This window comes from Pinus tabuliformis, chromosome Q (assembly GCF_031772625.1).
Source record: "Pinus tabuliformis cultivar Carrire ecotype Pingquan chromosome Q, CPIR1, whole genome shotgun sequence".
Taxonomy (NCBI): domain Eukaryota; kingdom Viridiplantae; phylum Streptophyta; class Pinopsida; order Pinales; family Pinaceae; genus Pinus; species Pinus tabuliformis.
Genome location: NC_142296.1, coordinates 161831906 through 161845936, shown reverse-complemented (window position 1 = coordinate 161845936; position 14031 = coordinate 161831906). Strand labels below are relative to the sequence as shown.

The following is a 14031-nucleotide window of genomic DNA, read 5'->3' as shown; positions in this document are numbered from 1 at the left end:
AAGGAGGTATTGTCATTTGTATCATCCAAGAATTTCTCATTTGTGTAATGTAAAGGGGGTTTCACCCTTAAAGAGGTTGAGTTTGAAGTCGTTGATCTATCTTTTCTATATTTTTGTGAGCTGAATTCATAACATTTGGTATCAGAGCTTTGGATTCTAGGGTTTCGCTACTCCAAACAAGTCATCGTGGCATTTTCGCTATAAATTTTTCTCTACGAAGTTTGAGAAGCTAAAAAAAGCCCATTTGATCCAAAATCGTTACAAACGTTGGGTCCAAATTTCATATATTGTCTCGCTATATTTTCGGAGGTATGATCTGAGGAAGTTAGGGTTTTTGCAGGCTCCAGAATTCCATCTCAAACAAGTTATCGTGGAATTTTCACTATAATATTTTTTCTGCGAAGGTTCAGAATTTGAAATTATAACCCATTTGAGATGAAATATTGGTGAAGCTCGGGTCCAAATTTCAGATCTTGTTTCGCTATATTTTCGGAGATACGGTCCAAGACATTTAGGGTTTTTTCAAACTCCCGAATTACATTCCAAACAGGTGACCATGGGAAACTCGTCATAACTTTCTCTCTAAGCATAAGATTGAAATTTAGTAAGAAGTTACCGAAAGAGGATGGATTTTAATTTTCGGTTTATGTTGTTATGGTCCGAAGGCCGAAACAGTGACACGTGGCAAGTCGTCCAAGTTCGCTCTACTGAACGAGTCTATAATTGGGTCATCGTAGGAGATTTAGCATAACTCTTTATTGAAGAATCCAATATCGATTAGAAAGGTGGGATTAGAAAGAGGACTTAGAGAGCTACCATAGGACACAATTTCAAAACTTTAATATATGAAATTACAGAGTTATAATCGTTTAAATATCAAGTTCCTAAAAGCAAGAAAAATAATGACTCGAATCAAGAAAATAGAAACACCTAGTAAGAAAAATTGGATGGATGATTTGAAGAATGTGATTGAAGCTAAGATAAATAGTTTTATATGTGTCATGGAAGCTAATATCGATGGTATGGAAACATATTTGAAGAAAGACATGGAAGATTTTAAGAAAGATATGGAAGGTTTGAAGGAAGGTGGGACAAAGCTGCTACAAGAAAGGCCTCCTAATGACGAAAAGGTAGTAGAAGAAACTCATGATGAGAAAAAAAAATGTTACTCATGATTTCATAGAATCTAAAAATGGATTGAAAACCCACCACATTCCAAAGATCGATATGAGGAAGTTTGATGGCAAGGATCCCATAACATGGATACTACAGATGAAGAAATATTTTGATCTACATGATGTGCAACTATTACAAAGGTATGTATTGCATCCTTATATTTAGAACCAAATTAATTTTTATGATATAAAGGGCTTTGTTCTCGTAAACCACTTGTCACTTGGTCAATTTTCACAGAGGAAATGATAGCACATTATGAGGATACAAAGAGCAACACCTTTTTTATCCAATTGATAAATCTCAAACAAAAGGGTTCAATGGAAGAGCACATTGAGGACTTCCAAAAATTGAATATAAAGGTAAATGATATTCCATATAAGGAGAAGATTGATGTCTTCATAGGGATTTTAAAGGATAACATTCAACATGAGATTCATCTTTGGGAACCTGATTCATTGGAGCAGGCATTCAAGTTAGCAAGAAAAATTGAAAGCAAAATTATGGCAAGAAGAAATCCTACCACTCACAATTATAAAGATGGAAGTGTTGTTGCTCTAAGCCTTCCACAACCTACAAGGTTGACACCACAGAAATTGGAAGAAAAATGAGAAAATGACCTTTGTTACAGTTGTGATAGAAAACACACTAAAGGTCACAAGTGTGCTGAGAAGAAATTATTTTACATTGATTGTGAAGAGGAGGAAGAAAAGGATCAAGAAACGTCAAAGAAGAGGATATACACCAGGAACCAACCCCAGAGAAAGAAGAAATTAATCTGACCATATCTTGTAATTCATTGGCAGGAATTACCACTCCTCAAACTCTCAAGATAGAAGGACATATCAAGAAGAAAAATGATAACCTCACTTTCACGCAAAATTGAATGAAACAATAGGGAGATCAACATCGCAGTGAAAGAAGTTTTGACATAGATGACTGGGTATTTTTACGACTACAACCATACAAAAAAATGTCCCTGAAGAAAGCTAAGAAGGATAATAAATTATCACCAAAGTACTATGGTCCTTGTAAAGTGATGCAAAAGATTGGTACGATGGCATACAAATTGGAGCTTCTTGTATCTTCCCGAGTGCCCCCAATTTTCCATGTTTCATGCTTAAAGAAGGCTATAGGTGACAAGGTCCCAGTTCAAACAATATTGTTGGAACTTGACGAGGAAGGAAAAATCATATTTGAACCTGAAGAAGTCATGGAAGCAAGAACTCGACAACTACGAAATCGATCAATTTCAGAGTATCTCATCAAGTGGAAGAACTTACCCACTGAAGATTCCACATGAGAGGATGAGAATTTTATATAGAAGCATCCAGAACTACTCAAGTTTTGAGGACAACACTTTTTGAAGGATAGGGGCATGTTAGGTCCCTATACTACTAGTGTAGCCCCTTATTGTTATTAGTGCAACCCCATTATGGTATTGTTGTGCCCATGTAGTCCCCATGTTGTTATTATTGTGCCCCATAAAAGCCCACTATTGTTATTTTTGTGTCCCTACAATATTATTGTTATCTAGGCTCTGATTGTATTGGGACCACTTAGAATCATATATATAGAAAGGAGGTATTGTCAATTGTATCATCCAAGAATTGTTCATTTGTGTAATGTAAAGGAGGCTGCCCCCTCAAAGAGGCTGATTTTGAAGTCGTTGATTTGTCTTTTCTATCTTTTTGTGAGATGGTTTCATAACATGCATTCCTTAAGATTCCTACAAAGGAAACATTGTACATCCTTTACAAGGAGAATCATTACTCCAAGAAGAAACCAAACATATTCATTACCTTTTCATTAATGGGATTAGTAATATAAGGATTGGAATTTTTGTGTAAGTTGAGAGTCGTCTGTGTGAGCCTTTTTCATAAAATATCAATTTCATATTTAGTTTTCACTCTATATTTTTTTCAAATAAATAGGTGAACTACCACCAATCATAGAAAAAACCATCATAGTTAGATCAATAAAAGTGATAATTTGTAGACAACATTCATCAATGTTGTAAACTCGCAAACAATCTACTAACAATAAGGTAAATTGAGCGTACTATCTTTGCTTCCACCAAGTATTGACAAACATAGATGGAAATGTTCCATAAGGCATTAGAAAATGATGAAAACTTGGAGAAGAATATGCCCTTTAGAAATGAACAATTCTAAACATTCTACTTTTTAAACCTTTTATAGTACATCATCGAAATTTGACTAAGTAGTGGTTGGTTAGGTTTTAATTTCCATTGCTTAAATTGCATTTTTGAATTCATTAACACATTCAATACCTTGAAAAAACCTATCACACCTGACTTGTCAATCTCAACAACTCATATTTGAGAAACCACCAATTCGTTTTAATTTCTAGCTAGGTTTTGGGTAAAAGTTATGAGAAAAAAGGTAGTTAGGAAAAATTCAAAAAGTATAATGTTTAGAATATTGTTTTACCAATGCCTTTGGCATAAGTAGGATACCCTCAACATGGGAAAATGAGTGTTGACGTGAATCTAAATGGTTACATTTATCAAAGATAGTAGGTTATGTTTTTGTATGGTCCATGAATAATCAATAGAGTCAACACTCAATGTCACGATTAAGAAGGAATTGAGGGTCATTGATACATTTTAAGTTTATTTTTTGTAGGTTAGCAATGCAACTCAATGACAATCGAAAATGATTGGATTGGATGAGATCAATAGGCCACAATGCAATGAAATCAAAGAAAACACTATCCTCGGGCGTGTGCATGGTGATTGATGCTCATTGTTGTATACCCCTGCCCTTGGGCCTCCTTTCCTCTTCCCCGCTAGTGAAACAATAACCATTTTCATGTTGTCTCCATAGCAATGTTGGACCAAGTTATATTACTTTTTGAAATAATATTTACATAGGTTGAGTACATCATGGTATGCTCTACCACATGGTACATAAAAAACATGTTTAGCCGAATTAGATTCTAGCCACTCATGGATTGGGCCTTGGGCTTGAGCTATACACTAGGAATTGACATGAAATATTTATATGACTTACACAAGGGTTCATTTATTTAAGCTCATACGGTTTGACTCCCATCATCATAATAACTTAGTTACAGCTTATAAATATTTGAATTGAATAGATCCAAGGGTTCAAAGGTAGAGTAATTACATTGACATACTTCTACAATATTATGAACAAGGAAAAAAGAACAACTCCTAAATATGATCATCCAAAGAATAATAGACACTGGAAAACCGTAACTTATGAGCTACATTACTTACTCAAGAACTGAATGGATGCAAACCAATACGACTCCTTTCCTTGATAGGAGTTGTAGCTTTCAACATAGAAGCAACTACTATATATGGATCCTTTAAGGTTCCTATAAATGAAACATCACATCCTTTACAAGGAGAATCACTCGAGGTATTCCAAGAAGAAAGCAAGCATATTCATTACACTTTCATTAATGGGATTAGGAGTATAGGGATTGAAATTTTTGTGTAAATTGAGAGCCATTTGTGTGAGCATTTCTCATAAAATATCAATTTCATATTTAGTTGCAACTATATAATTTTTTTCAAAGACATGGGAAAACTACCACAAATCATAGACAAACCATCATAATTAGATCAATAAACGTCACAGGAATTTGTAGACAACATTCATCAATGTTGTAAACCTTACAAACAATCTATCAAAAATAAAGGTAAATTGAGCACGCTATCTTTGGTTTCACCAAGTATTGACGAACATTATGAATAAATCCAAATAGACAGGATTGAGGGTTCCTTAAGTCTAGAATAAATGCATTATTGCCAAGAATAAAACAAAAAATATTTAACGAATCAATATACATATTTAGAATGCATAAATAATATTCCAGTGTTTAATAAATCAAATGTCAATCCATGAATGCACTATTGAGTATCCCACTTATGGTGGTCCAAAGTATGATGATAGCCACCAATTGTAATACTAATGTGTAAAATAACTAGTAATATTGAAATACAATTTATAGGCCTCTATTAAATTGTCAATAAAACTTTGGAAATGATGGTCTAAGCTATCATCATACATGAATTAGCCCTTGGCAACTTGTCAAAATTACATCATTATAGAATTTTATAATTATATTAAATCTTTATATAACAAAAAAGGAAAAAATAGCATATCAATTTTATTTATAAAATAAGCTAATAAAAAGCAAATCCTAAACCGTTAACTATACATAAATCCCAAAATAAATACATAATTTTAGTTTACTATAAATTCTAATTAATAACAATTATTCTTAAAAACTTAAAAATAAAAATAAAAAAATATGATAAAAATATAAATATAAATATAAATAAAAATATAAATATAAATATATGATAATAATAAGAAAATAGACTAGTTTAAACTATTTATAAAATTGTTTTCAATATAATCTCTTTTCACTTAATATTATAAATTGTATTCTATGATTATCACTGTGAACCACTAAAAAAAATATCTTAAACAATAATCATTATTTTTAAAGATTAAAAAAACATTTTAATTTATAAAAAGATCTTCGAAAACATGTATATTGTTTTTTTCCTATATTAAAAAAAATTTCATATAGAAAAAAATCGATTAAAAAAATAATCATATTGAATTAAAAAACACATTTATATTAATTAAATAATAATATAACAAATCTCTTCCCCACATAAGAATATAAGAAATTAATTAACTAGAAAATATGTCTGGATTTAACTATATCCAATCTAACTGGATATAATTAACTACTTCTAAAAACCTATAATCACACTTACAACCAATGAAAATGCAAAACTAATTATCTAATCTAAACTAATCATTTTCCTCCGAATATATGTGCTGACCACTAATCATTTTCCTCCACATATATGTACTAACCATTAAATGGAGCAGCGGAATCTAATCATTTTCTTCCCCAACATGCTCTAATCAGATTCAGAAATGGCTTCAGTCACCTGTCCAAGGTGGTTCAACTCATTTTCTGAATTCTTTTGGATTTTGTCGACTAGCTGCTCTAGCGATGCCTCAACCTCTCGAAGAGTCGGTCGTTCATGAGGATCCCTTTTACTGCACATCAGACCTATTTTGGCCAACAGGTCAACAATTCCGTACCCCATAAATTCACTTACATCATGTGATGCATCTTCCATTCTAATCTCCTCCGCCAAAGTCCTGTCAATCACCTCCAACAATCTGTCGGGGAATGCATCGCCCACCCAACTCTGCAATGATTGCTCTTCTGATAGCACTGCCTCTGTGGGCTTCTTTCCCGTTATCATTTCCAGTACCAAGATGCCGTAGCTGTATACGTCCCCTTTCATGGACGGGCGTCCTCCTGTACCATATTCTGTAATCAATTTTATACATGTAAAACATTTATTAGTGACTCACATATAATCCCATATCAGCATTTATATATAAAACCTTTATCACTGACTCAAATATTTCCCATATACAACATTGCTCAACCAATCTAGTGTATCAGTAGTATTTACCTGGTGCAATGTAACCAACAGACCCGATCACATGACTGGAGGTGTCCCCTGAGGCTGCTACTGTTGAATCGTTCATGAGGCGTGAAATACCGAAATCTCCAACATGAGCCGTCATCGTGTCATCCAGTAAAACGTTGGAAGGTTTCAGATCACAATGAACAATGGCCGGAGAACAGTGATGGTGAAGGTATGCCATTCCATGGGCCACGTCCTTGAGAATGCTAAGCCGTCTTTTCAGATCCAACCTGCAATTATTTTCCCTACAATGCAAATGCTTATCCAGGTTTCCCTGCGACATGAACTCCATAATCAAAGATTTGACCTGCAAACTTGAGCATACGCCCACCATTCTCACCAGATTCCGATGTCGGATTCTGCCCAACGTCTTGCATTCTTTTATGAGTCTCTTGTATGCACCTCCTGATGTGGCAGACTGTATAACTTTGACAGCAACGATTGTGGCGTTGTCTAATACGCCCTTATACACTGACCCATGGCCGCCACGCCCCACTAGGTTATCCGGGCTGAAACCATTAGTTGCTCTGTTCACCTCTACCTCACTTACAATCTTCGTCTCCCGGAGTTGGCTCCTCAGCGTCCTCCCTAATCTTGCTGAAATAGTTTCCAACAATGCAGGCTTTCTGCTACAAAAATATATCAAAGCCATGAAGGCTAGGCAAAATACCAATAGCAAAGTTAAACCAACCGAAGTGGCCAAGATAACTACCCTTCTTTTGGACTCATGATGGTGCCTTGTCGTCAATTTACAATGAGGTAACTCTATCCATCTGCCACAGAGTCCACTGTTTCCTAAGAATGATGTCAAATTCAGTTTTCTGAAAGCTCCAGAGGATGGTACTTCTCCTGTGAAGTTATTGTATGACAAGTTTAAATGTGTAAGCTTCTGTAATTTCTCTATAGAGCTAGGCAGGGGACCGGAAAGCTTGTTGAAAGAGAGATCCAAATCTTGAAGTCCTGCAACTTGATCGATTGATGTCGGAATGGCGCCTTCCAATGAATTGTGAGAAAGATTAAGGTAGTCAAGTCCAGCGCAATTCACTAATTGGCTGGGTATGCTCCCTGAAAAATTATTGTCAGATAGATCAATTGCTTGAACCATGTGCATTCCTCCCAGTTCGGCAGGCAGCCTTCCTGTGAGTGCATTATGTGAGACATTAATGTAGAACTGTAGGTTATGAAGGCTAGCCACTTTGGATGGCATCACGCCGCTTAGCTGGTTGTAACTGAGGTCCAGAAGCTCGAGATTGGAACAATTCCCTATATCACTGTCCGCTATATTACCACTGAATTTGTTACAGCTGAGATTTAGTCTTCTTAGCCGCTGTAAACTTGCAAAAACATGATGAATTTCTCCAGAAAACGCGTTTTGAGAAAGGTCCAGTTCAAACAGAGCTTTCAATTGACTGAATTGATAGGGTATATTACCTTCCAAGTTATTCCGGTGGAGGTCCAGCAGCTGAAGAGTAGACAGCCCTCCTAGTGCAGAAGGAACGCTTCCAGAGAGAAAATTGTTCTCTAAACGCAACAGAATCAATCCGGTGAGGTTGCTCATCTCCTGGGGTATCTTACCAGTGAAACGATTCCCACTCAAATAGAGATAAAGCAGATTTTCAGAAAGACGGCCTATGCTTCCAGGCAAGTCTCCCTTAAGATCATTGTTCGAAAGATTGAGTATTTGCAGATTGGTGCAGTTTGAAAGTGCTCCAAAGATGGAAATGGATTCCTCACTATACAAATAATTATCAGAAACACCCAGATCCTGTAGAAGACGGAGCTTTCCAAATTCCAGAGGTATGCCTCCCATTAAGAAATTTTGAGAGAGTTCGAGCCAAAAAAGCTGAGAGCAATTTCCTAAAGATTTCGGAATGGTACCTCTAAATTCGTTTCCCCAGAGCAGCAGAACCTCTAAATTTGAGAGCTTTGTACCTATCTCCCATGGGATTTCTCCAGTAAGCCTGTTGTCATCCAAAAATAAGATGCGTAACTCCGTGCAATTAAGCAGTGAAGGCGGGATTCCTCCACTGAGCTGGTTTTCATGAAGAGACAGTTCTTCAATTTTAGAGAGCCTGGTCCCTATCTCCCACGGGATTTCTCCAGTAAGCCTGTTGTCATCCACATATAAGTAGCTTAACTCCGTGCAATTAAGCAGTGAAGGCGGGATTCCTCCACTGAGCTGGTTTTCTGCAAGAGACAGAATTTTAATTTTAGCAAGCATGCCAAGCTGAGAAGGCATAGTCCCGCTAAGGAAGTTATTTGCTAAACTCAGATATTCCAGCGCAGAACAATTTCCCAAGGATTCGGGAACTTTCCCAGTCAATCCGTTTGTGCGCAGTGAAAGATATCGCAGGTTTTGCAATTGGCCGAGACCACTCGGAATAGTCCCTGTCAAAATATTGAAGGACAAGTTAAGCAGCCTGAGAGATGTGCAATCTTTCAAAGCCTCTGGAATGGACGAAATCAAGTGATTCTCACTGAGGAACAAACGTTTTAAGCGACGGAGCTTGCCCAATTCGTTTGGGATTATGCCAGAGAAACTGTTCAAAGTGAGGTTCAACACGCCAAGAAAGGAGATATTGCCCAAATGTGGAGGTATAGTCCCTTGCAGGATCATGTTGTAGAGATTTAGGCCAGATACGCGCAGTTTGTGAGGGTTGCAGGTGACACCAGTCCAATTGCAGACATGATTGGCAGAAAAATCCCAGTTGACCAAGGCGTGAGAAGGATCATATGTGACAGAGGCTTTGAATGCTTGCAGGGCTTCTATATCGACCTGCAGTCCTTCACGACTTTTCTCATGATAATGATGAAGAAGATAGGCGTTTGCAGAAACAAAGATAAGCATGAGTGTGGAGGTGATGAGGATGAAATCCGTGGAAAGTGCCATCGGCTCCTCAGATGGGCGATCGATAAAATGAAGGAATTACAAAAATATTTCAGAGGGTTTGGGCAATTGTGGATATCAACTAGATTTGAGAAATTCCTGCCTGGCATAAGGAGTCATAAGGATTTTGGTGGATATAAGGATTTTGATGGATTTTCGTTTTCTTGTTGACTCAAGTGGTGTTAACTTAACCCAGATCGTCCATTTGAAGTAAGACGTGGTGTGTTTAATTTAATTTTTTTTAGCGGATTTTTCTTTATTGACTGCAAGTCGTCCATCTTGTGTACCCAGACGGTGTTATTTTTGGTTTTCGTCAAATCACGAACTGCTGGTCGTTTGCTTTAAAATATAAAATTCATTTATTCAAAAAAACTAATATATGTGTTTACTGTGTGTGTTGAAGGCACATTAATATTCAATGGACAACTTGACGTTATGCCCGACAAAGAGACATATAAAACATATATTTCCAAAATATACGGCCATGACTGTGCTATGCTTTCGGAGTTCCTTAGTCAAGTTTGTTTTGAATTGCTGCAAGTTTGATTTATGAATTCTAGACCAATTGAGTGTTTTATTGGATCTATTTAAAAATAAATTTTAAATAATAAAATTTTTTTATCATACTAAAAATATGTTTTTAAATTCTAATTAAATACTTCAAAACATAATTCCAACCAAATATTTTAAAACATAAAAGATTTAGACAATATACATTAAAAATTTGATAAATGTAATTAGTCCAGTGACACCAATAGAAATTGTAAAATATGAACAAAGAAAACCTATCTACTAATATTAAAAGTCCTTTGGCCAAAAATTTCTAGGATGTTATAATGAAGGTGTGCTAATTTTATTGTAGAGCTATGATTAAAATAAAAGCTCATTAAATAGTTAATAAAAAAGTTGTAAATATAGATTTTGTATTAAAAATATAACACAATGATCATGTTGTTACCCATAATTCTAATGTAATAAAAAACCAGAAATTCAATATTAAATTAATTTAGAATTGTCTGCTATTTCCATTAATAAAAAAACAGAATATAATATTAATAAAAAAAATTTATAATTAATAAAATATAAAATATAAAATATAAAATTAAAATATAATATAATTAATTAAAAGAAACTCTTAACTATGTAAAATATACTTAATATTTAGATACTTATTTGAGTCGATGCTTATTAATATTCAGAAATCATTTCATTTATACAATTACACTTGTTTAAAAAATAAATTAACTTATACATTTGTCCTATAAATAATGGATTTGTGAATGTATAACAACCTAGCTATCTTTATCTACCTTAGACTTCATTCCATTAAGTAATGGTATCAATTCAATTTTATTTTTAGCAAATTGCACAAAGAAATAACAATAAGAACCACTCATGTTATGTAATTGGTTTCAAATGTGTAGCAACCTAGCTATCTTCATCTACTTTAGACTTTTCATTCCATTAAGTAATGGTATCAATTCAATTTTATTTTTAACAAATTGCACAAATAAATGACAATAGGAACAATTCCTTTAAGTTGTTGAATAGAATAAGCTATATTCTTTGTAATAACTTATGAGTTAGGATATTTAGGATTTTAGAACATCATGTATAAGTGGATTAAATCTTTCAACTTGTGTATACAAAATATATAACACTTCTAAAATTTACGCAACATTATGGTTGAAATTAAATTTAGTTGTGAAGTTTAAAAGTTTATTTATGTAATTGTGTAATAACTTTTTGGTATCATGGTAAAATATGTGATATTTTTTCCATATATTTTTTGAAATTTGAAAAAATAAAATTAAAAGATCAATATTGTAGAACGATTATGAAGATTAAAATTGACTTTTTTCTGGATTACTTTTCCATATAATATTTTAAATTCAATTTTATTTTGTATTTTTGACATGGGCCAAGTAGAGACTAGCGGTTGTTGGGGATGATCATTTTTAGAAATTCCTGAAGTAGAACAAGAAGAATTTGAAGTGTAATGACATAATGGAGTGAAAATTGACCAGGGCATGAAGGGGTTACAAGATTTATCATATTTTTGGCTATCCATTAATGAACATGAAAAGAATACAATGATGAGAGTAAGAAAATTATGGGAAAACTATGCTTTTAGGTGGTATATTGAGATCTCTACCCCAAGGTTGTGAAGTCAATACCTAGTTAGCTAGTGTTATCCTAGTTTATTTCATGGCTGGAAATGATCCAATCATGGTTACTAAGGCTCCATTCTTCTAGGATGGGATATGTTTTCACTGAGTTATCTGTCTAGACAAACTAGTTGATGAAGATGTGAAAGCCAAATTGTTCTTTTATGCTTTAAGATTTAATAATGTAATGCTTCCATAAAGTATCCCCTGTATATGGAGTTATTTCATAAATGTAGCATGGTATTATACATTGATTGCAATGATTTTATCATTTCTTTCCCTTGTATCATAGTTGTATTGCTATCATTTTTCCCACTAAAGATAGAAATCACATTTTGTGTAATGTAGAATCTTAATTGATACTACACTATCCAAATGTTATCTCTAAAATGTTTTCATTTTAAATTTAATATAATAATTGTAGAACTGACATTTAATTCTCATCATATTTGCATCAAATAATTCTACAAATCTTTAATAAATCATCCAAGTAGATGTGGAGATCTGCAAATCTTTCATATATATATATATATATATATATATATATATATATATATATATATATATATATATATATATAAAACATTTCAATAAAAATCACATTGATTTGTAGTTTTACATACTTTATTAAGTTGCTACCCACAACACACCACCTCCTAAACTAACTGGAAACAAAGGATGATAATGGGCTGAACTAGGATAGTGGAGAAAAAAAAAAGGGGAGGGGGGTACAGTGATAAGAAGGGTGACAATAAATTTAAAGGTGATGGTAAAGATAAGAAGGGAAACTTGATCTCTAGATAAACTTAAGGTGCTTAATCTATATAATAGAGATGGATTTCTTCTTAAGTATCTATTGATATTGTTGTTTTTTCACATTTTAGAATTAGAAACAATGGTTCAAATCACCATTTTCAATAGCAAGAACAAAAAACTAAAACTATTTTTCATTATTTTATGAGAGTGAAAAGAGTAGGAAATAATGAAATAATTATTATTAAGTATTTCTCATTGTTTTGTGTTAATGGGGATGGGGGATCATGGGAAACACTTATTATTAAGTGTTTCCATCCACCCCAATCTTCATGGTGGTGGGTCGAAATATTGGTAAATACTTGTTATCTTTGGTCTTAATCTCCCCACCTTCATGAGGGTGGGGATAGGAATGGAGGGAATAACATGAAATACTTGTTAAGTATTTCTTATTGTTTCCCACTCTCATTGAAAAATAATAGGAAAAATATTATTTTATAAGAATTATCAATAAATTTGTCCATGGGGTCTTGGATAGACGATGATGAGGTGCAATGTTAAGGCACTCCTACATATTAAGTCACTGGTTCAATTCCCCGCCCTATTCATGTGTTATTCTTGGACACGACCATGGTGTAGGCTCATTGTTATCAAACTTACACCAAAAAAAAATTATCAATAAATTTAAACACCTAAAAATATATATATCACACAAATGAGTACTTGTATATTAAATCCATACCCAGTCATGGAAACTATTTGGGAGAGTTACAATGTTGTTCTTCTCATGGGCTTCTGGATTGTCAAATTGCAGCAATCTACCCTCACCCAGAATACATCAAAATTCCCCAACCTTGATAGTACTTTATTATCCTAAAAGTGTATATTCGACAAAAATGAAACATAAGCAATACACATTTAACACCATTCATTACATAGATTCTTAATTGGTACTATCTGTAGGGAAATTGAGGCTTATGACTCGAGGAGGTTCCCCTATTGGGCTCATTGATCGATTATTCTTGTGTTGCAGATCCATAATTATTCTACGCAAAGCTTTAACCTCATCCTCCAAGCGTGTAATTCGTTGTTGTTGAACTTCAACTAATTCCAATGTGGTGCAATCAGAGGCTTGTTGTTGATACAATATGACTTGTAAATCATAAATTTCGGTGTTCATTGCTTCATGCACCTTCATGTAATGTTTGCATACGATTGAGGTAGTGGAGTCTGATTATGAACTTGTATCCATGAGTGGGGCTTGCTGAGATCAAATCCAAAAGAAAGAATAAGTACCTATTGAAAATGAAGCAACAATGAAGCCTCCAGTTTCCTTTCCTACACTCAGATATGTTCGTCCATATAGTCTAATTGCCAATTTATGGACTAGAAACCTGAAAGGAAAGGGACAACAAAAGAGGAAAATACAGTTCGTTCTAAGATGTAAGGTTCTGAACTCTAATCAGAAGAAATTCTCCCTAGTGCATGTTGGTCGCTCTAATTGTTTTCACAATTCGAGCTCCACATAA

The 14031-nt window shown here is 34.1% G+C and overlaps 1 protein-coding gene across 1 annotated transcript; it reads right to left on the bottom strand.

Annotated features, from left to right (window-relative positions):
* Window positions 1-5852: 5852 nt before the first annotated feature.
* On the bottom strand, window positions 5853-9599 carry LOC149218757 (uncharacterized). The gene is made up of 2 exons (XM_089382460.1): window positions 6680-9599; window positions 5853-6531 (listed from the first exon to the last, which is right to left on the bottom strand). Exons 1-2 carry the CDS (start codon window positions 9582-9584, stop codon window positions 6110-6112), a joined length of 3327 nt encoding a protein of 1108 aa, XP_089238586.1. The 5' UTR covers window positions 9585-9599; the 3' UTR covers window positions 5853-6109.
* Between the last annotated feature and the right edge of the window lie 4432 nt (window positions 9600-14031).

Bases quoted from the DNA above. Each gene is read 5' to 3' on its own strand.
- LOC149218757 (XM_089382460.1), bottom strand. From the start codon at position 9,584: ATGGCACTTTCCACGGATTTCATCCTCATCACCTCCACACTCATGCTT. The intron at 6,532-6,679 runs GTAAATACTACT...AATTGATTACAG, and splicing joins TGTTGGTTACATTGCACCAG to AATATGGTACAGGAGGACGC.